This window comes from Lithobates pipiens, unplaced genomic scaffold (genome assembly GCF_037356315.1).
Source record: "Lithobates pipiens isolate NorthernLeopardFrog02 unplaced genomic scaffold, aLitPip1_a1.2 Scaffold_13, whole genome shotgun sequence".
NCBI lineage: Eukaryota > Metazoa > Chordata > Amphibia > Anura > Ranidae > Lithobates > Lithobates pipiens.
The window spans coordinates 539215497-539241441 of record NW_027507718.1 but is presented as its reverse complement, the minus strand read 5'-3'; the positions used below and the strand labels follow the sequence as shown (position 1 = coordinate 539241441).

Sequence of the window (25945 nt, the reverse complement as noted above, 5' to 3'; positions counted from 1 at the left end):
GTCATGGATCGGGAGCGAGGTTCAGGAGCATGGCGTTATGAGTCGGAGCAAGGTCCCAAAACATGGAGTCACGAGTCAGGAGCAGGGTTCAGGAGCATGGAATCATAAATTGGGAGGTTCAGGAACGTGGAGACATGAGGCAGGAGTGAGGTTCAGGAACGTTGAGACATGAGGCAGGAGCGAGGATCAGGAACGTGGAGACATGAGGCAGGAGTGAGGTTCAGGAACGTGGAGACATGAGGCAGGAGTGAGGTTCAGGAACGTGGAGACATGAGGCAGGAGTGAGGTTCAGGAACGTGGAGACATGAGGCAGGAGCGAGGTTCAGGAACGTGGAGACATGAGGCAGGAGTGAGGTTCAGGAGGTGGAGACATGAGGCAGGAGCGAGGTTCAGGAACGTGGAGACATGAGGCAGGAGCGAGGTTCAGGAATGTGGAGACATGAGGCAGGAGCGAGGTTCAGGAATGTGGAGACATGAGGCAGGAGCGAGGTTCAGGAACGTGGAGACATGAGGCAGGAGCGAGGTTCAGGAACGTGGAGACATGAGGCAGGAGCGAGGTTCAGGAACGTGGAGACATGAGGCAGGAGCGAGGTTCAGAAACGTGGAGACATGAGGCAGGAGCGAGGTTCAGGAACGTGAAGACATGATGCAGGAGCGAGGTTCAGGAACGTGGAGACTTGAGACAGGAGCGAGGTTCAGGAACGTAGAGACATGAGGCAGGAGCGAGGTTCAGGAACGTGGAGACATGAGGCAGGAGCGAGGTTCAGAAACGTGGAGACATGAGGCAGGAGCGAGGTTCAGGAACGTGGAGACATGAGGCAGGAGCGAGGTTCAGGAACGTGGAGACATGAGGCAGGAGCGAGGTTCAGGAGGTGGAGACATGAGGCAGGAGCGAGGTTCAGGAATGTGGAGACTTGAGACAGGAGCGAGGTTCAGGAACGTGGAGACATGATGCAGGAGCGAGGTTCAGGAACGTGGAGACATGAAGCAGGAGCGAGGTTCAGGAACGTGGAGACTTGAGGCAGGAGCGAGGTTCAGGAACGTGGAGACATGAGGCAGGAGCGAGGTTCAGGAACGTGGAGACTTGAGGCAGGAGCGAGGTTCAGGAACGTGGAGACATGATGCAGGAGCGAGGTTCAGGAACGTGGAGACATGAGGCAGGAGCGAGGTTCAGGAACGTGGAGACATGAGGCAGGAGCGAGGTTCAGGAACGTGGAGACATGATGCAGGAGTGAGGTTCAGGAACATGGAGACTTGAGGCAGGAGCGAGGTTCAGGAACGTGGAGACATGATGCAGGAGTGAGGTTCAGGAACGTGGAGACATGAGGCAGGAGCGAGGTTCAGGAACATGGAGACTTGAGGCAGGAGCGAGGTTCAGGAACGTGGAGACATGATGCAGGAGTGAGGTTCAGGAACGTGGAGACATGAGGCAGGAGCGAGGTTCAGGAACGTGGAGACATGATGCAGGAGCGAGGTTCAGGACGGGTCATGGAGTGAATTAGAACTTATTCAGAATTTTCCTGGTGGACCGAAAATGATGAGAACTTCAGAAGTTTACAGTCACCAGGACAGGAATAGAGAGAAAACCTTCCAATGGTGACACCAGTTCGGGTGACAACTGTTGGGATTTCCCCTCACTTCCTGTTGCAGCTCTTGTACAGGAAGTAACAGGCGATCTCCCAGCAGGATCACAGAGAGAGGCCATGTTTCCTTCTCCATCCAAGATTTACAAGGTTGAAGCTGTGGTCACATTCCAGAGAAGAATTCTGTGTTTCGGGGGGGTTCTAGGGTCTCTCTGGTGATCATGGGACTCCTCGGGCCTGGTTACGGTGTTTTCGGCTCATGCGGTCACATTGGACGTGCTTGGCTCTATAGTTCCCTCTTCCTTGGTTTCTCACGTTGGTTGGTTAATGTGTAATGTTGGGGAGGAGGGGGACTCTGATCCGTGACGCTCTCTGCTCTCATTAAACTCTCTGGTGACAACCATAAGGAAGAAGAAAATCCAACCTCTGCACGGGACAAAGTCCTCTGGGTCAGAATTCAAGGGAAAGAGGAAGGACAGGGTGACACCCGGAGCCGTCCCATCTAAAGGAATGTCACCAATTACCCCAGGGGCAGGAGGCCACCTTGCATGATCCGACCAATCTGCAGGAGCAGGGGGACGAGGAGTCCAGGAAGTTCTCTCTACAGTCAATCATTTTACAAAAAATTCAGGAAATTTCCAATTTTTGGTGGATCATCATCTCAGAATCCAGATGTAAAAACTGGAGCTCCTCTCTGCAAGGGGGACCTTTCCTGACTCCTCCCATATGTAGACCCCCTGGTTGGTGCAGAGGGGGACCTTTCCTGACTCCTCCCATATGTAGACCCCTGGTTGGTGCAGAGGGGGACCTTTCCTGACTCCTCCCATATGTAGACCCCTGGTTGGTGCAGAGGGGGACCTTTCCTGACTCCTCCCATATGTAGACCCCTGGTTGGTGCAGAGGGGGACCTTTCCTGACTCCTCCCATATGTAGACCCCCTAAAAGGTTCAGGGGGGACCTTTCCTGACTCCTCCCATATGTAGACCCCCAGCTGGTGCAGAGGGGCACCTTTCCTGACTCCTCCCATATGTAGACCCCTAGCTGGTGCAGAGGGGCACCTTTCCTGACTCCTCCCATATGTAGACCCCTAGCTGGTGCAGAGGGGGGCCTTTCCTGACTCCTCCCATATGTAGACCCCTAGCTGGTGCAGAGGGGGGACCTCTCCTGACTCCTCCCATATGTAGACCCCCGGTTGGTGCAGAGGGGGACCTCTCCTGACTCCTCCCATATGTAGACCACCCAGATGGTGCAGAGGGGGGCCTTTCCTGACTCCTCCCATATGTAGACCCCCGGTTGGTGCAGAGGGGGACCTTTCCTGACTCCTCCCATATGTAGACCCTCAGTTGGTGCAGAGGGGGACCTTTACTGACTCCTCCCATATGTAGACCCCTGGTTGGTGCAGAGGGGGGCCTTTCCTGACACCTCCCATATGTAGACCCCCGGTTGGTGCAGAGGGAGGCCTTTCCTGACTCCTCCCATATGTAGACCCCCGGTTGGTGCAGAGGGGGGCCTTTCCTGACTCCTCCCATATGTAGACCACCCAGATGGTGCAGAGGGGGGCCTTTCCTGACTCCTCCCATATGTAGACCACCCAGATGGTGCAGAGGGGGACCTTTCCTGACTCCTCCCATATGTAGACCCTCAGTTGGTGCAGAGGGGGACCTTTACTGACTCCTCCCATATGTAGACCCCTGGTTGGTGCAGAGGGGGGCCTTTCCTGACTCCTCCCATATGTAGACCCCCGGTTGGTGCAGAGGGGGGCCTTTCCTGACTCCTCCCATATGTAGACCCTCAGTTGGTGCAGAGGGGGACCTTTACTGACTCCTCCCATATGTAGACCCCTGGTTGGTGCAGACGGGGGCCTTTCCTGACTCCTCCCATATGTAGACCCCTGGTTGGTGCTCAGGACGGGAATACGATGGATAGTCGCCAGGAATTGCCAATAATAAATATCAGTAAGTCGCGCTCTGTTTAGATAAATCTCCCGGCCTGGATGGCGGCCAATCAGAGTTGTCGGGACAAAAATAGAACAGCGTCTCTGGAATGTTAACAGCCGTCTAATTGTACTGCTAATACTGAGGAGTGCGGCACATGGCGGTCTCATCCCCGGCTCTCATTATATAGTGAGGGGCTCAGCGCTCCAGGTGGATGCGGCACATGGGGGTCTCATCCCCGGCTCTCATTATATAGTGAGGGGCTCAGTGCTCCAGATGGATGCGGCACGTGGCGGTCTCATCCCCGGCTCTCATTATATAGTGAGGGGCTCAGCGCTCCAGGTGGATGCGGCACATGGCGGACTCATCCCCGGCTCCCATTATATAGTGAGGGGCTCAGCGCTCCAGGTGGATGCGGCACATGGCGGTCTCATCCCCGGATATCATTATATAGTGAGGGGCTCAGCACTCCAGGTGGATACGGCACATGGCGGACTCATCCCCGGCTCTCATTATACAGTGAGGGGCTCAGCGCTCCAGGTGGATGCGGCACATGGAGGTCTCACCCCCGGCTCTCATTATATAGTGAGGGGCTCAGCGCTCCAGGTGGATGCGGCACATGGCGGACTCATCCCCGGCTCTCATTATATAGTGAGGGGCTCAGCGCTCCAGATGGATGCGGCACATGGCGGTCTCATCCCCGGCTCTCATATAGTGAGGGGCTCAGCGCTCCAGGTGGATGCGGCACATGGCGGACTCATCCCCGGCTCTCATTATATAGTGAGGGGCTCAGCGCTCCAGGTGATGCGGCACATGGCGGTCTCATCCCCGGCTCTCATTATATAGTGAGGGGCTCAGTGCTCCAGATGGATGCGGCACGTGGCGGTCTCATCCCCGGCTCTCATTATATAGTGAGGGGCTCAGCGCTCCAGGTGGATGCGGCACATGGCGGACTCATCCCCGGCTCCCATTATATAGTGAGGGGCTCAGCGCTCCAGGTGGATGCGGCACATGGCGGTCTCATCCCCGGATATCATTATATAGTGAGGGGCTCAGCACTCCAGGTGGATACGGCACATGGCGCTCTCATCCCCGGCTCTCATTATACAGTGAGGGGCTCAGCGCTCCAGGTGGATGCGGCACATGGAGGTCTCACCCCCGGCTCTCATTATATAGTGAGGGGCTCAGCGCTCCAGGTGGATGCGGCACATGGCGGACTCATCCCCGGCTCTCATTATATAGTGAGGGGCTCAGCGCTCCAGATGGATGCGGCACATGGCGGTCTCATCCCCGGCTCTCATATAGTGAGGGGCTCAGCGCTCCAGGTGGATGCGGCACATGGCGGACTCATCCCCGGCTCTCATTATATAGTGAGGGGCTCAGCGCTCCAGGTGATGCGGCACATGGCGGTCTCATCCCCGGCTCTCATTATATAGTGAGGGGCTCAGTGCTCCAGGTGGATGCGGCACGTGGCGGTCTCATCCCCGGCTCTCATTTTATAGTGAGGGGCTCATCGCTCCAGGTGGATGCGGCACATGGTGGTCTCATCCCCGGCTCTCATTATATAGTGAGGGGCCCAGCGCTCCAGGTGGATGCGGCACAAGGGGGACTCATCCCCGGCTCTCATTATATAGTGAGGGGCTCAGCTCTCCAGATGGATGCGGCACATGGAGGTCTCATCCCTGGCTCTCATTATATAATGAGGGGCTCAGCGCTCCAGGTGGATGCGACACGTGGCGGTCTCATCCCCGGCTCTCATTATATAGTGAGGGGCTCAGCTCTCCAGGTGGATGCGGCACATGGTGGTCTCATCCCCGGCTCTCATTCAATAGTGAGGGGCTCAGTGCTCCAGGTGGATGCGGCACATGGTGGTCTCATCCCTGTCTGGTCCTGCATTTACCTAGTTTTAGGCTCCTGTTATATACTGGAGGGGTTTGGCACTGAGTGGATTAGATGTTGGCTCTTGTGTTTATTACACACAGCGATGGATAGGGGGGGGGTATATTATGGGATTAGAGTGTCAGCTCTTGTGTATATCAGACACAGTGGTGGATATAGGAGGGGGGTATATTGTGGGATTAGATTGTCAGATCTTGTGTGTATTACACATAGTGGTGAATAGAAGAAGGGGGAGGGGTATATTGTGGGATTAGAGTGTCAGCTCTTGTGTATATTACACACAGCAGTGAACAGAGGAAGGGGGGAGGAGTATATTGTGGGATTAGAGTGTCAGCTCTTGTGTATATTACACACAGCGGTGGATAGAGGAAGGGGGAGGAGTATATTGTGGGATTAGAGTGTCAGCTCTTGTGTATATTACACACAGTGGTGGATAGAGGAAGGGGGGGGGGGAGGTGGTGTCATTTTGCGGTATTGACATTGTATCCGGTGTTGCTCGGGACAATAGGACATTCCTGGAATATTTACATCTTCTGGTATGTGAAGTACAATGTAACCAGAACGAGAAATATCCCGAAGGTTTAACCCTCGGGGTGCCGGATAGACTTCGGGGAGTAACATAGAGCTGGCGGATCTTTGGCTCTTGTAATACTATAATCCCATTATATCTGGGCAGCCACAGAGCATGCTGGGAGTTGTACTTCCACACCTGCCTGCTGAGTGCAGTATAGAAAGGTTCACAGGGAAGGGGGGTGTTCCGTATCGGGAATGTCTCTGCTGACCCCCTTCTTGGTGGAGAGGATGGGGGGGGGGGGGGGTCAGGCCACTGTCCCCTCCTTTATATAAAATGCATCCGGAAAATATTCACAGCACTTCACTTTTTCCACATTTTGTTACATTCCAGCCTTATTCCAAAATTGATTAAATTCATAAATTTCCTGGAAATTCTACAAACATCCCCCATAATGACAACATGAGAGAAGTTTGTTTTAAATTTTTGCAAATTTATTAAAAATAAAAAAGGAAATAATCCCATGTACATAAGTATCAGAGGCTCCTCCCATCACAGGCTCCTCCCATGTATACAAGAATCACAGGCTCCTCCCATGTACATAAGTATCACAGGCTCCTCCCATGTACATAAGTATCACAGGCTCCTTCCATCATAGGCTCCTCCCATGTACATAATTATCACAGGCTCTTCCCATGTACACAAGAATCACAGGCTCCTCCCATCACAGACTCCTCCCATGTACATAAGTATCACAGGCTCCTCCCATCACAGGCTCCTCCCATGTACATAAGTATCACAGGCTCCTCCCATGTACACAAGAATCACAGGCTCCTCCCATGTACATAAGTATCACAGGCTCCTCCCATCATAGGCCCCTCCCATATACATAAGTATCACAGGCTCCTCCCATGTACATAAGCATCACAGGCTCCTCCCATCATAGGCTCCTCCCATGTACATAAGTATCACAGGCTCCTCCCATGTACATAAGTATCACAGGCTCCTCCCATGTACACAAGTATCACAGGCTCCTCCCATCACAGGCTCCTCCCACGTACACAAGTATCACAGGCTCCTCCCACATACACAAGTATCACAGGCTCCTCCCACGTACACAAGTATCACAGGCTCCTCCCACGTACACAAGTATCACAGGCTCCTCCCACATACAGAAGTATCACAGGCTCCTCCCACATACAGAAGTATCACAGGCTCCTCCCACGTACAGAAGTATCACAGGCTCCTCCCATGTACATAAGCATCACAGGCTCCTCCCATCATAGGCTCCTCCAATGTACATAAGTATCACAGGCTCCTCCCATGTACATAAGTATCACAGGCTCCACCCATCACAGGCTCCTCCCATGTACACAAGTATCACAGGCTCCTCCCATCACAGGCTCCTCCCACGTACACAAGTATCACAGGCTCCTCCCACGTACACAAGTATCACAGGCTCCTCCCACATACAGAAGTATCACAGGCTCCTCCCACATACAGAAGTATCACAGGCTCCTCCCACGTACACAAGTATCACAGGCTCCTCCCACGTACACAAGTATCACAGGCTCCTCCCACGTACACAAGTATCACAGGCTCCTCCCACGTACACAAGTATCACAGGCTCCTCCCACGTACAGAAGTATCACAGGCTCCTCCCATGTACATAAGTATCACAGGCTCCTCCCATCACAGGCTCCTCCCATCACAGGCTCCTCCCATGTACATAAGCATCACAGGCTCCTCCCATGTACACAAGTATCACAGGCTCCTCCCATGTCCATAAGTATCACAGGCTCCTCCCATCATAGGCTCCTCCAATGTACATAAGTATCACAGGCTCCTCCCATGTACATAAGTATCACAGGCTCCACCCATCACAGGCTCCTCCCATGTACACAAGTATCACAGGCTCCTCCCATCACAGGCTCCTCCCACGTACACAAGTATCACAGGCTCCTCCCATGTACACAAGTATCACAGGCCCCTCCCACGTACACAAGTATCACAGGCTCCTCCCACGTACAGAAGTATCACAGGCTCCTCCCACGTACACAAGTATCACAGGCTCCTCCCACGTACACAAGTATCACAGGCTCCTCCCACGTACACAAGTATCACAGGCTCCTCCCATGTACACAAGTATCACAGGCCCCTCCCATGTACACAAGTATCACAGGCTCCTCCCACGTACACAAGTATCACAGGCTCCTCCCGTTTTTTCATTTTTTTTTAAATTTGCAAAGATTTCAAACAAACTTCTCTCACGTTGTCATTATGGGGGATGGTTTGTAGAATTTTGAGGAAAATAATGAATGTAATTTATTTTGGAATAAGGCTGTGACATAACAAAATGTAGAAAAAGTGAAGCGCTGTGAATACTTTGCGGATACACTGTATTATATCACAGGATAGGTGTGCAGGAGCAGAGCAGGGAACTCCAGATCCTCCATAGTGTGGAATGGGTGGTACATAGACGACGTTCCTCCATTGTAGATTGTACAATCTGGTGGTACTGTGTGTGCTCAGAGGTTGCTCCTCATGTATTGGACCCGGACCCCCCCCCCCCCCCCCCCAGGAATGTGGCTGGAGATGTCAGTCCATATATATCAGACATTCCTCCCATGGACTACGTATATAGCAGACTCAGAATTCCTCCCATGGACTACATGTGTGGGACATATGTGAGGCCTCCGCACCCCTCATACACACCAGTATTCCCAGTCCTTACAGCGTCCCCCCCAGCAGGCCCCATGCATGTGACTGGAACCCTCCGCTGAGTCTTCGCCACAGACCCCTCCATCCAAGAACAAAGCTAATTACTGCGCTAATTACCGCAACAGGAAGGAGACTGAGGAACAATGTACACATCAGATGGATTATCCCTCCTGAGATCCCTCAGTCTCTGCAATTATCCCGGGTCACCTCCGACTCCTCCACATCACTGGCTGCCTATGATCCCTATACAGTCCTGTATGGTTATTATACAGTGTTATGGTCCCTATACAGTCCTGTGTGGTTATTATACAGTGTTATGGTCCCTATACAGTTCTGTATGGTTATTATACAGTGTTATGGTCCCTATACAGTTCTGTATGATTATTATACAGTGTTATGGTCCCTATACAGTCCTGTATGGTTATTATACAGTGTTATGGTCCCTATACAGTTCTGTATGGTTATTATACAGTGTTATGGTCCCTATACAGTTCTGTATGATTATTATACAGTGTTATGGTCCCTATACAGTCCTGTATGGTTATTATACAGTGTTATGGTCCCTATACAGTCCTGTATGGTTATTATACAGTGTTATGGTCCCTATACAGTCCTGTGTGGTTATTATACAGTGTTATGGTCCCTATACAGTTCTGTATGATTATTATACAGTGTTGTGGTCCCTATACAGTCCTGTGTGGTTATTATACAGTGTTATGGTCCCTATACAGTCCTGTATGGTTATTAGAGTGCTATGGTCCCTATACAGTCCTGTATGGTTATTATACAGTGTTATGGTCCCTATACAGTTCTGTATGGTTATTATACAGTGTTATGGTCCCTATACAGTCCTGTGTGGTTATTATACAGTGTTATGGTCCCTATACAGCCCTGTATGGTTATTATACAGTGTTATGGTCCCTATACAGTCCTGTATGGTTATTAGAGTGTGTTATGGTCCCTATACAGTCCTGTATGGTTATTAGAGTGTTATGGTCCTTATACAGTCCTATATGGTAATTAGAGAGCGTTATGGTCCCTATACAGTCCTGTATGGTTATTAGAGTGTGCTATGGTCCTTATACAGCCCTGTATGGTTAGAGAGCGTTATGGTCCTTATACAGTCTTGTATGGTTATTAGAGAACATCATGGTCCTTGTACAGTTCTTGCAGCAATTTGCTTGAAATGTTTTCAGTTATTTTATAGAGGATATAAGAAAGAGACTACATAGAACTATAGAAGACTACATAGGACTATAGAAGACTACATAGGACTATAGAAGACTACATAGGACTATAGAAGACTACATAGGACTATAGAAGACTACATAGGACTATAGAAGATTACATAGGACTATAGAAGATTACATAGGACTATAGAAGATTACATAGGACTATAGAAGGCTACATAGGATTGGAGAAGACTACTTAAGACTATAGAAGACTACTTAGGGCTATGAAAGGCTACATAGGATTATAGAAGACTACACAGGACTATAGCAGTCTACATAGGATTAGAGAACACTACATACAAATATAGAAGACTACATGGGACTAGAGACGACTGCGTAGGACTAGAGACGACTGCGTAGGACTAGAGACGACTGCGTAGGACTAGAGGTAGGACTAGAGACGACTGCGTAGGACTAGAGACGACTGCGTAGGACTAGAGACGACTGCGTAGGACTAGAGGTAGGACTAGAGACGACTGCGTAGGACTAGAGACGACTGCGTAGGACTAGAGAAGACTGCGTAGGACTAGAGACGACTACGTAGGACTAGAGACGACTGCGTAGGACTAGAGACGACTGCGTAGGACTAGAGACGACTGCGTAGAACTATAGACGACTGCGTAGGACTAGAGAAGACTGCGTAGGACTAGAGAAGACTGCGTAGGACTAGAGAAGACTGCGTAGGACTAGAGACGACTGCGTAGGACTAGAGACGACTGCGTAGGACTAGAGGTAGGACTAGAGAAGACTGCGTAGGACTAGAGACGACTGCGTAGAACTAGAGGCGACTGCGTAGGACTAGAGGCGACTGCGTAGGACTAGAGATGACTGCGTAGGACTAGAGGCGACTGCGTAGGACTAGAGATGACTGCGTAGGACTAGAGGCGACTGCGTAGGACTAGAGGCGACTGCGTAGGACTAGAGATGACTGCGTAGGACTAGAGACGACTGCGTAGGACTAGAGACGACTGCGTAGAACTAGAGACGACTGCGTAGGACTAGAGACGACTGCGTAGGACTAGAGACGACTGCGTAGGACTAGAGGCGACTGCGTAGGACTAGAGGCGACTGCGTAGGACTAGAGACGACTGCGTAGGACTAGAGGCGACTGCGTAGGACTAGAGGCGACTGCGTAGGACTAGAGACGACTGCGTAGGACTAGAGACGACTGCGTAGGACTAGAGATGACTGCGTAGGACTAGAGACGACTGCGTAGGACTAGAGACGACTGCGTAGGACTAGAGATGACTGCGTAGGACTAGAGATGACTGCGTAGGACTAGAGACGACTGCGTAGGACTAGAGGTAGGACTAGAGACGACTGCGTAGGACTAGAGACGACTGCGTAGGACTAGAGACAACTGCGTAGGACTAGAGACAACTGCGTAGGACTATAGATGACTACGTAGGACTATAGAAGACTACAGAAAACTACATAGTATTTTTGAAAATACCGACACACAGAACCCCAATACCGATATATACAGAACCCCAATACTGACACAAAAACCCCAGTACCAACATACAGAACCCCAATACTGATATACAAAACCCCAATACTGATATACAAAACCCCAATACTGATATACAGAACCCCAATACTGACACACAGAACCCCAATACTGATATACAGAACCCCAATACCAACATACAGAACCCCAATACTGATATACAGAACCCCAATACCGACATTCAGAACCCCAATACTGACATAAAGAGCCCCAAAACTCATATACTGAGCCCAGTACTGACACACAGAGCCCTAATACTGACATACAGACCCCAAAGTATTGGCAGACATTACAGTATCTTCAATGACCCCTCCAGCTTCTCCTATGATAATCACATGGATTCCAGAATCTGAAGCTTGGGATTTAGAGGTGAAAAAAAAAAGGATTATTGATCCCGGGAGGATTATCGGGGGATCCTGGAAAGGTCTCTGAATAGGTGGAGGGTATCAGCCATGTATGAGGGAAATTCAGAGTTTTCACTCGTAAAGACTTTTTCGCCAAGATCTGGAGATTTGTGGAAGTTTTGCCCATTCTGATGTGTGTTTCCCCTCCCCCCAGGGCTGTGTTCACATATGAAAAGAAATGGAGTCTGAAGCTGATGGATTCCGGAGGTGAGTGCGTGTCGGAGATCCCTGTGTGTCCGTCTGGTGACTCTTCCACCACGTCTGTCTTGTCTGTCTCCAAATCCAGCCGATCGTCTGACTGAGGTCACAGAGATCTCCATGTAGAGTCTAACCAAATCTGGGACCCACCAACTCCTGGGTCCCCCCCCCCCACTGCAAGGGTTAAATACTCGTTATGTCTAGGGGTAGACCAGGGGTACCTAACTTCATTTTATCGTGGGCCTCATCAACATTATGGTTGCCTTCACAGGGCCAGTTGTATCTGTAAGACCTCACCCCTCCTACATCAGGTGTCAAGAGCCCCCCCCCACCATCAAAAGTCAAGAGCCCCCCCCACCATCAAAAGTCAAGAGCCCCCCCACCATCAAAAGTCAAGAGCCCCCCCCACCATCAAAAGTCAAGAGCCCCCCCCACCATCAAAAGTCAAGAGCCCCCCACACCATCAAAAGTCAAGAGCCCCCCACCATCAAAAGTCAAGAGCCCCCCCCACCATCAAAAGTTAAGAGCCCCCCACCATCAAAAGTCAAGAGCCCCCCCCACCGTCAAAAGTCAAGAGCCCCCCACCATCAAAAGTCAAGAGCCCCCCCACCATCAAAAGTCAAGAGCCCCCCCTCCCACCATCAAAAGTTAAGAGCCCCCCACCATCAAAAGTCAAGAGCCCCCCCACCGTCAAAAGTCAAGAGCCCCCCCACCGTCAAAAGTCAAGAGCCCCCCCACCGTCAAAAGTCAAGAGCCCCCCACCGTCAAAAGTCAAGAGCCCCCCCCCACCATCAAAAGTCAAGAGCCCCCCACCATCAAAAGTCAAGAGCCCCCCCACCATCAAAAGTCAAGAGCCCCCCCCCCACCATCAAAAGTTAAGAGCCCCCCCCCACCATCAAAAGTTAAGAGCCCCCCACCATCAAAAGTCAAGAGCCCCCCCACCCTCCTTTACATCACAGTGCTGACCCCCCATCCTTCATGCCATCCTATTATGCACTCCAGGTATCTAACCATAGCTCCATCATGTCCCAGTGCTCTCCTCAGGGTTCCCACCATATCCGGGACTCTAAAATTAGAGGCCAATCTCTCTAAACACAGCCCCCCCCCCCCCAGCCGTGCACTTAGGATGGTGGAGGAGTCCCTCACCACTGTGGGAACCAGGAGATAGAGATCTGTGCTTTCCATTCCGTTCAGAAACTTCCTCCAAAAGGGGACACGTCTTCGGAACGCAGAGCTCTCCATGGAGGGCCGCTGAAATGAGGGGCGCTTCAGCGCTAACGGCGGGCGCTGTCAGTGTGAATGGGGTCTGACAGTAACATGTCCAGATAAAGGGGCCCTGTTATAGTGCAACTCCGGCACCAGTCAGGATCCAGAAGAATATATAACGATCATCGCATTTCCACATATAAGACTGCGATGTAGAGAGGGGGGAGGGGGAGACGTCACCAAATACATTAAAAGGTCGATCCGTCTACTAGAGGAGATCAGTTTATTAGACGTCCACTGGAGGTTATCAATGACTCAGCGGAGATCAATGAATTAGAGGTGATCAGTGTAATCAACCAGAGGCACTCAGTGTATTTGAGCCGATCAAATCGATCAGAAGAGAGCAATGAGTTAAACAGTAATCAATTTGCTGGAGGTGTTCAGTGTATTAGATGTGATCAATGTTGTACCGGAGGTGATGAATCCATCAGATGTGTTTAGCAATATTAGATACAATCAGTCTACCAGAGGTGATCAGTGCACTAGTGGTCATCAATCTATCAGAAGTTATCAGCATAGTGGAGGCGATCAATGATTTTAGTGATCAGTGGCGTCTCCGGCTTTCATATTTAGTGGGGGCACATGGGGGGAGTGGGGGGGGGGAGCCAACTGTAAAACGCAATTATATATATATATATTTATTTTCAAGAATAGAATGAACTCCAGAGGTCTTGTTCCAAATTCAGTTTCAGTCTGACCAGGGACTTTTATCGAGATGCTAAAAAAGTCCCGAGGCGTACTTCCAAGAAGGAAACCGGGGAGTTCCTTTAACATGACCTACAGACAAACATTAGCATTATGAAGGGCCAAATCTAATGAGCCACAGTAGCTTGTCCTGTAAGAAGAGCTGATTTTGCGCCACTTCCATGAGAAGACTTCAATTTAAGTCTTTAGATGAAACAAGTAATAATTTAAAATCCCCTTATGAAATTGGTCCACTTGGACCAAGTGGGCTTCATCCCCACCAGGGGATGAAGTTGCCTTCATGGTGGGCGTTCCTGGTGGGCTTCATCCCTGCCAGGGGATGAAGTTGCCTCCCTGGTGGGCTTCCCTGGTGTTGCCTCCCTGGTGGGCTTCATCCCCACCAGGGGAGGTAGTTGCCTCCCTGGTGGGCTTCCCTGGTGTTGCCTCCCTGGTGGGCTTCATCCCCGCCAGGGGATGAAGTTGCCTCCCTGGTGGGCTTCCCTGGTGTTGCCTCCCTGGTGGGTTTCCCTGAAGTTGCCTCCCTGGTGTTGCTTCCCTGGTGGGATTCATCCCCGCTAGGGGATGAAGTTGCCTCCCTGGTGGGCTTCCCTGGTGTTGCCTCCCTGGTAGGCTTCATCCCCGCCAGGGGATGAGGTTGCCTCCATGGTGGGTTTCCCTGGTGGGCTTCATCCCCACCAGGGGAGGTAGTTGCTTCCCTGGTGGGCTTCCCTGGTGTTGCCTCCCTGGTGGGCTTCATCCCCACCAGGGGAGGTAGTTGCCTCCCTGGTGGGCTTCCCTGGTGTTGCCTCCCTGGTGGGTTTCCCTGGTGTTGCCTCCCTGGTGGGTTTCCCTGGTGTTGCCTCCCTGTTGGGCTTCATCCCTGCCAGGGGGTGAAGTTGCCTCCCTGGTGGGATTCGGGGGATGAAGTTGCCTCCCTGGTGGGCTTCATCTCCGCCAGGGGATGAAGTTGCCTCCCTGGTGTTGCCTCCCTGGTGGGCTTCATCCCTGCCAGGGTATGAAGTTGCCTCCCTGGTGTTGCTTCCCTGGTGGGATTCATCCCCGCTAGGGGAGAAAGTTGCCTCTCTGGTGGGCTTCCCTGGTGTTGCCTCCCTGGTGGGCTTCATCAACACCAGGGAGGCAACACAACAAATGTTCTCCACCCGCTCCATGTTGTCAGTTCCTCTCATATGCCCCGTGTCTTTCTTAGCGCGGATGCAGGGAAGGCGTTTGACCGTGTAAATTGGCAATACATGTTCTCGGTCTTGGTCATCTAGGCCGGAGGGGAAACTATCATTAACTGGATTGCCAAAAGTTTATTCCAACCCTACAGCTCAGGTTAAAGCTAACGGAGTTCTATCCGACCCCTTCCCCATTACGAAAGGAACAAAACATCGTCTGCCACCCCCCCCCCCCCCCCCCGCTGTTATTCGTCCTGTTGCCGGAACAATTCTTTCATAGAACCCGTTTAAACCCGGACATTCAAGGAATAAATCGATTGGAGATACCCAATACAGAATCTCGGCATGTGTGGACGAATTGTCCTTCTCCCTGACGAACCCTACCATATCACTCCCAGATCTTCTCCGACAATTCCAACTTTATGGATCTCTTTCCAATCTAAAAACACATTTTAAGAAAATGGGAAGCGATGGGAATCGGGTTCCCTTCTGCCCTCCTATCAGCATTACAGTCAAGTTTTAACTTTAAGTGGACAGACGCGGCTTTTACGGTATTTGGGCACCTAAATCCCCGCGAATCTGTCTCAGAGATTTGCGTTCAACTTCCCACCTCTGCTGGCCAGAACCCGTATATTGTTGGAGACTTGGCACAAGGGCCTCCTACATTCTTGGGTTGGAAGATGCAATTCCAAGCCTTACCAATTAAGATACCCCTTGCTTACTTTAAACAGTTCCAATCTCTTTTTCATAAGCTCACCTGGGCACGTCTTCCTCGCCACTTACTATCACTACCCCTAACAATACGGTGGTCTAGCCCTTCCTGACATTCGGAAATATTACCAGGCAATTCACATGGGTAGAATTGTTAATGGGTGTCGTCGCCGCTGTGCTAAATTACGGGCACAGATAGAGCAAGCCCAAACTAACATTAGGAGCTTTGTGGTGCTATGACCACCTAACCGCCCTCCCCCCATTGATATGGCACCGCTTAATGGGCACAACACTCCACATAGGATCGCAGGTCTGTGGGCAGACCTCCCTTTCCTCACAAGATACCCATACGCTTCCAATTGGGCAGGATTCAGGCATGCCATTCTCCAATGGGAGATAGGTGGCCTTCCATAGAGGAGTTGATGGATGGCACGGGCCCCTTTGGCCGTCCCCTGATGACCTTTGAAGACCATTGATGGGAAAAGAAGTCACCCTCACACAGGTTCTTTCCAGAACGTACTCCCTATTGAACCACCCGGCTTTACAACCACACTTACCCTTCGTGGACAAGTGGGAGAAGGAGCCACACCTGCCCAGCTACAACGTATCCTCAGATTAAAGTCAACGGTCTGTAGGAAAATTCAAGAGACCAATTACAAACCTTTAACATGGTGGTACCTCACCCCTCCCCCCCGCCGCTTCTTACATACCTATTACCCCAGCACTACTGACCGTTGCTGGAGATGCCGGAGGGCGACTGAGGAACGCTGCTCCACATATTTTGGTCGTGTCCAAAATTAAACCAATTTTGGGCAACAGTCAGGGACATAACCCAAAAATTCACGGAATGTAAGACTCCTGGTGATCCAGACTTTTTCTTCCTACATGTCTCTAGGACAGTGATGGCGAACCTCGGCACCCCAGATGTTTTGGAACTACATTTCCCATGATGCTCTTGCACTCTGCAGTATAGTGGAGCATCATGGGAAATGTAGTTACAAAACATCTGGGGTGCCGAGGTTCGCCATCACTGCTCTAGGATTTCTGAAAAACTATATAAAAAAAAATCTCTTGTAGGACAGCGCTAGAATGCCGCAGCAAAGTCTTGGATCCCACTCCATTGGAGGAAACAACTACCGCTAACTGGGACCGGCTCGCTCTGTCAGGTGGAAAGTATCCATAGAATGGAAGATCTACTACTTACTGCACAACACCAACCAGAAAAATACTCCAAAACATAGGGACTTTAGAAGCAATTTTGTCTTTTCTGCAGAGGGAAAAGTAACGCGTCACCTGCCACCAGATGTAGATTGTCCGGTCACCTGCCACCAGATGCGGATTGTCACTTGTCACGTCACCTGCCACCAGATGTGGATTGTCGCGTCACCTGCCACCGGATGCGGATTGTCACTTGTCACGTCACCTGCCACCAGATGTGGATTGTCGCGTCACCTGCCACCGGATGCGGATTGTCACGTCACCTGCCACCGGATGCGGATTGTCACGTCACCAGATGCGGATTGTCACCTCACCTGCCACCAGATGCAGATTGTCACGTCACCTGCCACCGGATGCGGATTGTCACGTCACCTGCCACTGGATGCGGATTGTCAGTTGTCATGTCACCTGCCACCAGATGCGGATTGTCGTGTCACCTGCCACCAGATGCGGATTGTCGTGTCACCTGCCACCAGATGTAGATTGTCGTGTCACCTGCCACCAGATGTAGATTGTCGTGTCACCTGCCACCAGATGTGGATTGTCACGTCACCTGCCACCAGATGTAGATTGTCACGTCACCTGCCACCAGATGTAGATTGTCACGTTACCTGCCACCAGATGTAGATTGTCACGTTACCTGCCACCAGATGTAGATTGTCACGTTACCTGCCACCAGATGTAGATTGTCACGTTACCTGCCACCAGATGTAGATTGTCACGTCACCTGCCAACAGATGTGGATTGTCATTTGTCGCGTCACCGGCCACCAGATGCAGATTGTCACGTCACCGGATGCGGATTGTCACTTGTCATTTCACCGGCCACCAGATGCGGATTGTCACATCGCCGGATGCGGATTGTCATGTCACTTGCCAGCAGATGTGGATTGTCATGTCACCTGCCACCAAATGCGGATTGTCACTTGTTGCATCACCTGCCACCAGATGTGGATTGTCATTTGTCGCGTCGCCAGCCACCAGATGCGGATTGTCACGTCACCGGATGCGGATTGTCACGTCACCTGCCACCAGATGCGGATTGTCACTTGCTGTGTCCCAGAGTGTAGGTAGGCAGCCTTGGCATGATGTAATCTCTCTGCTCATCGCTGACTGGCCTGCCCGCTCAGCCACTTGCCCGCCACTATTTTCTCAGGGGGAGGATGCGGGGTCAGGGGATGGCAGTGCGGGGTCAGGAGATGGTGGTATGGGGTCAGGGGATGGTGGTGCAGGGTCAGAGGATGGAGGTGTAGGGTCAGGAAATGGCGGTATGGGGTCATGGGATGGTGGTGTGGGGTCAGGGGATAGTGGTATGGGGTCATGGGATGGTGGTATGGGGTCATGGGATGGTGGTATGGGGTCATGGGATGGTGGTATGGGGTCATGGGATGGTGGTGTGGGGTCAGGGGATGGTGGTGTGGGGTCAGGGGATGGTGGTGTGGGGTCAGGGGATAGTGGTACAGAGTAAGGGGATAGCGGTGCAGGGTCAGGAGATGTGATATGGGGTCAGGGGATGGCGGTGTGGGGTCAGGGGATAGTGGTACAGAGTAAGGGGATGGCGGTGCAGGGTCAGGAGATGGTGATATGGGGTCAGGGGATGGCGGTACAGGGTCAGGGGATGGAGGTGTAGGGTCAGGAGATGGCGGTGCGGGGTCAAGGGACGGCCATGCATGGTTGATGAATGGTGGTATATGGCTGGACCAATCCCTGGGAACCCCCATACATGCTGTGATTGGCACACTCGTGTCCCCGGCTCTGGGAATGATTATAATATCCCAGCTGCCATATTTCGCTTTCCACGTCTTCCGCTCATTTTCTGGTCTGTCGGTCCTGGGAAGCCGGAATTCTGAAGGACTCCGGGGAAATAAAGTGAAGAATTCTGACCACTCATCCTGTAGTGGGACAGCTGAGATCCATCATCCTCATTAAACCTTTCCCAGCCCCTCCCCCACACTATCCAAGCCATGTCCTTACACAATCTGTCACCGTGTTAATGGCCGCCGTGTTGGAGTGTCCTGTAAACTCTCCAGTTTGGTATTTCATTGGAATGTCCCGAGTTCAGCAATTACAAGTCTTCATACCAAGCAAAGCTAAAGGGTCACCCCACCCAGAACATGTAATTCAGAGTCTGGTAGATGCTGGAGAGAAAAATCCGACAGTCTCTTCTCTGAGACTCTATTGATGAGAATCGAAGCCGAGTTCCCGGGTCTGTACACCCGCTGTGCCCATTATGAGGGGTTCTCACCATCCCTGTGCTGAGTTCCCGGGTCTGTACACCCGCTGTGCCCATTATGAGGGGTCCTCACCATCCCTGTGCTGAGTTCCCGGGTCTGTACACCCGCTGTGCCCATTATGAGAGGTCCTCACCATCCCTGTGCTGAGTTCCCGGGTCTGTACACCCGCTGTGCCCATTATGAGGGGTTCCCACCATCCCTGTGCTGAGTTCCCGGGTCTGTACACCCGCTGTGCCCATTATGAGGGGTTCTCACCATCCCTGTGCTGAGTTCCCGGGTCTGTACACCCGCTGTGCCCATTATGAGGGGTCCTCACCATCCCTGTGCTGAGTTCCCGGGTCTGTACACCCGCTGTGCCCATTATGAGAGGTCCTCACCATCCCTGTGCTGAGTTCCCGGGTCTGTACGCCCGCTGTGCCCATTATGAGGGGTCCTCACCATCCCTGTGCTGAGTTCCCGGGTCTGTACACCCGCTGTGCCCATTATGAGGGGTTCCCACCATCCCTGTGCCGAGTTCCCGGGTCTGTACACCCGCTGTGCCCATTATGAGGGGTTCCCACCTTCCCTGTGCTGAGTTCCGGGTCTGTACACCCGCTGTGCCCATTATGAGGGGTTCTCACCATCCCTGTGCTGAGTTCCCGGGTCTGTACACCCGCTGTGCCCATTATGAGGGGTTCCTACCTTCCCTGTGCCGAGTTCCGGGTCTGTACACCCGCTGTGCCCATTATGAGGGGTTCTCACCATCCCTGTGCCGAGTTCCCGGGTCTGTACGCCCGCTGTGCCCATTATGAGGGGTTCCCACCATCCCTGTGCCGAGTTCCCGGGTCTGTACACCCGCTGTGCCCATTATGAGGGGTTCACACCATCCCTGTGCCGAGTTCCCGGGTCTGTACACCCGCTGTGCCCATTATGAGGGGTTCCCACCATCCCTGTGCCGAGTTCCCGGGTCTGTACACCCGCTGTGCCCATTATGAGGGGTTCTCACCATCCCTGTGCTGAGTTCCCGGGTCTGTACACCCGCTGTGCCCATTATGAGGGGTTCCCACCATCCCTGTGCCGAGTTCCCGGGTCTGTACACCCGCTGTGCCCATTATGAGGGGTCCCCACCATCCCTGTGCCGAGTTCCCGGGTCTGTACACCCGCTGTGCCCATTATGAGGGGTTCTCACCATCCCTGTGCTGAGTTCCCGGGTCTGTACGCCCGCTGTGCCCATTATGAGGGGTCCTCACCATCCCTGTGCTGAGTTCCCGGGTCTGTACACCCGCTGTGCCCATTATGAGGGGTTCCCACCATCCCTGTGCTGAGTTGCCGGGTCTGTACACCCGCTGTGCCCATTATGAGGGGTTCCCACCTTCCCTGTGCTGAGTTCCCGGGTCTGTACGCCCGCTGTGCCCATTATGAGGGGTTCCCACCATCCCTGTGCCGAGTTCCCGGGTCTGTACACCCGCTGTGCCCATTATGAGGGGTTCACACCATCCTTGTGCCGAGTTCCCGGGTCTGTACACCCGCTGTGCCCATTATGAGGGGTTCCCACCATCCCTGTGCCGAGTTCCCGGGTCTGTACACCCGCTGTGCCCATTATGAGGGGTTCTCACCATCCCTGTGCTGAGTTCCCGGGTCTGTACGCCCGCTGTGCCCATTATGAGGGGTCCTCACCATCCCTGTGCTGAGTTCCCGGGTCTGTACACCCGCTGTGCCCATTATGAGGGGTTCCCACCATCCCTGTGCTGAGTTGCCGGGTCTGTACACCCGCTGTGCCCATTATGAGGGGTTCCCACCTTCCCTGTGCTGAGTTCCCGGGTCTGTACGCCCGCTGTGCCCATTATGAGGGGTTCCCACCATCCCTGTGCCGAGTTCCCGGGTCTGTACACCCGCTGTGCCCATTATGAGGGGTTCACACCATCCTTGTGCCGAGTTCCCGGGTCTGTACACCCGCTGTGCCCATTATGAGGGGTTCCCACCATCCCTGTGCCGAGTTCCCGGGTCTGTACACCCGCTGTGCCCATTATGAGGGGTTCTCACCATCCCTGTGCTGAGTTTCCGGGTCTGTACTCCCGCTGTGCCCATTATGAGGGGTTCCCACCATCCCTGTGCTGAGTTCCTGGGTCTGTACACCCGCTGTGCCCATTATGAGGGGTTCCCACCATCCCTGTGCCGAGTTCCCGGGTCTGTACACCCGCTGTGCCCATTATGAGGGGTTCCCACCATCCCTGTGCTGAGTTCCCGGGTCTGTACACCCGCTGTGCCCGTTATGAGGGGTTCCCACCATCCATGTGCTGAGTTCCCGGGTCTGTACACCCGCTGTGCCCATTATGAGGGGTTCCCACCATCCCTGTGCTGAGTTCCCGGGTCTGTACACCCGCTGTGCCCGTTATGAGGGGTTCCCACCATCCCTGTGCTGAGTTCCCGGGTCTGTACACCCGCTGTGCCCATTATGAGGGGTTCTCACCATCCCTGTGCTGAGTTCCCGGGTCTGTACACCCGCTGTGCCCATTATGAGGGGTTCCCACCATCCCTGTGCTGAGTTCCCAGGTCTGTACACCCGCTGTGCCCATTATGAGGGGTTCTCACCATCCCTGTGCTGAGTTCCCGGGTCTGTACGCCCGCTGTGCCCATTATGAGGGGTTCCCACCATCCCTGTGCTGAGTTCCTGGGTCTGTACACCCGCTGTGCCCATTATGAGGGGTTCCCACCATCCCTGTGCTGAGTTCCCGGGTCTGTACACCCGCTGTGCCCATTATGAGGGGTTCCCACCATCCCTGTGCCGAGTTCCCGGGTCTGTACACCCGCTGTGCCCATTATGAGGGGTTCCCACCATCCCTGTGCTGAGTTCCCGGGTCTGTACACCCGCTGTGCCCGTTATGAGGGGTTCCCACCATCCCTGTGCTGAGTTCCCGGGTCTGTACACCCGCTGTGCCCGTTATGAGGGGTTCCCACCATCCCTGTGCTGAGTTCCCGGGTCTGTACACCCGCTGTGCCCATTATGAGGGGTTCTCACCATCCCTGTGCTGAGTTCCCGGGTCTGTACACCCGCTGTGCCCATTATGAGGGGTTCCCACCATCCCTGTGCTGAGTTCCTGGGTCTGTACACCCGCTGTGCCCATTATGAGGGGTTCCCACCATCCCTGTGCTGAGTTCCCGGGTCTGTACACCCGCTGTGCCCATTATGAGGGGTTCCCACCATCCCTGTGCTGAGTTCCCGGGTCTGTACACCCGCTGTGCCCATTATGAGGGGTTCCCACCATCCCTGTGCTGAGTTCCCGGGTCTGTACACCCGCTGTGCCCATTATGAGGGGTTCCCACCATCCCTGTGCTGAGTTCCCGAGTCTGTACACCCGCTGTGCCCATTATGAGGGGTTCCCACCATCCCTGTGCTGAGTTCCCGGGTCTGTACACCCGCTGTGCCCATTATGAGGGGTTCCCACCATCCCTGTGCTGAGTTCCCGAGTCTGTACACCCGCTGTGCCCATTATGAGGGGTTAATTTTGTTTATTGAAAATCTTACAAACAACAACTTATATACAATAAAATGATAATAAATAAATAAAACATATTTACAAAATAATTGAATATGATTATACAAAACAAGAACATAATAAACGGTGCAAACCAAAAAGCATACAACATAATCCCTATGGGAGAGCCAGACTAAGGAACATCACCGTCACCATGCATGGAACCTTCTATAGAAACGGAGTGGGAACTGCCATTAGGGTAGTTGGGGCAGACGCTTCTTAGCCTGACTCCTCCCTCTGCCGGGAGAACCAGCGCGCTTCGCTGCACCCTGACACTCATCATCCATGGAGGACGCTGAACTGAACGAGTCCCAATCATCATCATCATCTGACAGGACCTCAAACTTATTTTCTACATGCAAAACCTCAGGACTTAAGGTAACTGCACCTCTTTTCTTCCCCTTCCTTTTGCCCCTCTTCCTTTTATCCTCCAACCACTCCATATCATCCTTGGACAAATCAGAGTCAACAACCTCCCCACACCTATCCTCCCCCCCCACTCTCCCTTCCCTTATCTACCACCAGGCCAGCCTCTTCACCATCCACCCCACTCCTCTGCACCCCATGACCCATAACAGAGACCCTACAGCGTCGGGGGAGGGGGACTGGCACTGCACTTGATGCACCAGCCTCAGCATCTCTTGCTGCCTCTGCAATTTTAGAAGTCACAGAAGGATTGGACACATTCTTGGCAACTGAAACCTTACCCACAGACTGGGGAGACACAGACACATTGGGTATTGGCATAGAACGGGGCACCACAGACTGGGGAGACACAGACACATTGGGTATTGGCATAGACTGGGGAGACACAGACACATTGGGTATTGGCACAGACTGGGGAGACACAGACACATTGGGTATTGGCACAGACTGGGGAGACACAGACATATTGGGTATTGGCACAGACTGGGGCACCACAGACTGGGGAAACACAGACACATTGGGTATTGGCACAGACTGGGGCACCACAGACTGGGGAGACACAGACACATTGGGTATTGGCACAGACTGGGGAGACACAGACACATTGGGTATTGGCACAGACTGGGGAGACACAGACACATTGGGTATTGGCACAGACTGGGGCACCACAGACTGGGGAGACACAGACACATTGGGTATTGGCACAGACTGGGGCACCACAGACTGGGGAGACACAGACACATTGGGTATTGGCACAGACTGGGGCACCACAGACTGGGGAGACAGAGACACATTGGGTATTGGCACAGACTGGGGAGACACAGACACATTGGGTATTGGCACAGACTGGGGCACCACAGACTGGGGAGACACAGACACATTGGGTATTGGCACAGACTGGGGCACCACAGACTGGGGAGACACAGACACATTGGGTATTGGCACAGACTGGGGAGACACAGACACATTGGGTATTGGCACAGACTGGGGAGACACAGACATATTGGGTATTGGCATAGAATTGGGCACCACAAACTGGGGAGACACAGACACATTGAGTATTGGCACAGACTGGGGCACCACAGACTGGGGAGACACAGACACATTGGGTATTGGCACAGACTGGGGAGACACAGACACATTGGGTATTGGCATAGACTGGGGAGACACAGACATATTGGGTATTGGCAAAGAATTGGGCACCACAGACTGGGGAGACACAGACACATTGGGTATTGGCACAGACTGGGAAGACACAGACACATTGGGTATTGGCACAGACTGGGGAGACACAGACACATTGGGTATTGGCTGGGGAGACACAGACATATTGGGTATTGGCACAGACTGGGGCACCACAGACTGGGGAGACACAGACACATTGAGTATTGGCACAGACTGGGGAGACACAGACACATTGGGTATTGGCACAGACTGGGGAGACACAGACACATTGGGTATTGGCATAGACTGGGGCACCACAGACTGGGGAGACACAGACACATTGGGTATTGGCACAGACTGGGGAGACACAGACACATTGGGTATTGGCATAGACTGGGGAGACACAGACATATTGGGTATTGGCATAGACTGGGGCACCACAGACTGGGGAGACACAGACACATTGGGTATTGGCATAGACTGGGGCACCACAGACTGGGGAGACACAGACACATTGGGTATTGGCACAGACTGGGGAGACACAGACACATTGGGTATTGGCATAGACTGGGGCACCACAGACTGGGGAGACACAGACACATTGGGTATTGGCACAGACTGGGGAGACACAGACACATTGGGTATTGGCACAGACTGGGGAGACACAGACACATTGGGTATTGGCATAGACTGGGGCACCACAGACTGGGGAGACACAGACACATTGGGTATTGGCACAGACTGGGGAGACACAGACACATCGGGTATTGGCACAGACTGGGGGAACACATCGGGTATTGGCACAGACTGGGGAGACACATTGGGTATGGGCACAGACTGGGGAGACACATTGGGTATGGGCACAGACTCAGATGAAATCACAGACCCTCCAGCTGATGAGCTCTGTGCACCCTCCATGTCCAGATGGAAGAACTCTCTCATGAGCTCCGGCTTGTTGTGCATTGCCTCAGGACACTGACTATAAGGATGTCCCACTGCATTGCACAGATTACACCTGATAATATTACAGTCCTTTGCCAAATGTCCTATACCCTGACACAGGGAGCACTTCATCACTGGACAGGAGGATGCAAGATGCCCTTTATCTCCACATTTATTGCAGAGCTTTGGCTGGCCCGGGTAGAAGATGGTCAGCCTGTCCCTCCCCAGGAAAGCTGAGGATGGCAGATGTTGGACAACATTGTCAATGACTTTTAATTTCAGCTGCACAGAACCTCCCCCGTCCATATTCCCCGATCATCCAAAATCTTTCTCAGGGGGCTCAGGACGTCCCCATACCTCCTCAGCCATACAGTCAGATCCCCTTGTGGTATAGATTCATTGCGCACCAGAACTGTCACCATTTTAATGAGGGGCTGGCGTGATATAAGTTTGGGGATGAGCCCTTTCCAGTCTGGCAGGCCCCTACACACGTGTTCAAACTTCTCCCAAAATATGTCCAGAGACTCGGGACGGATAAAGGACAAATCATATTCATAGGAACCTGCCGGACTGATCAGGGCGAAGATATCCGCAGGCCTAAACCCCATCTGCAGGA

The 25945-nt window shown here is 52.7% G+C and overlaps 1 protein-coding gene across 1 annotated transcript in view; it reads left to right on the top strand.

The window, feature by feature from the left end:
• LOC143975971 (uncharacterized) overlaps nucleotides 1-25945 on the top strand; it is an 87487-nt gene that overhangs the window by 9460 nt on the left and 52082 nt on the right. Inside the window, exon 2 of the mRNA XM_077478499.1 lies at nucleotides 11949-12001. Coding sequence (XP_077334625.1) covers nucleotides 11949-12001 — 53 coding nt within the window. The remainder of the gene's footprint in view (nucleotides 1-11948; nucleotides 12002-25945) is intronic.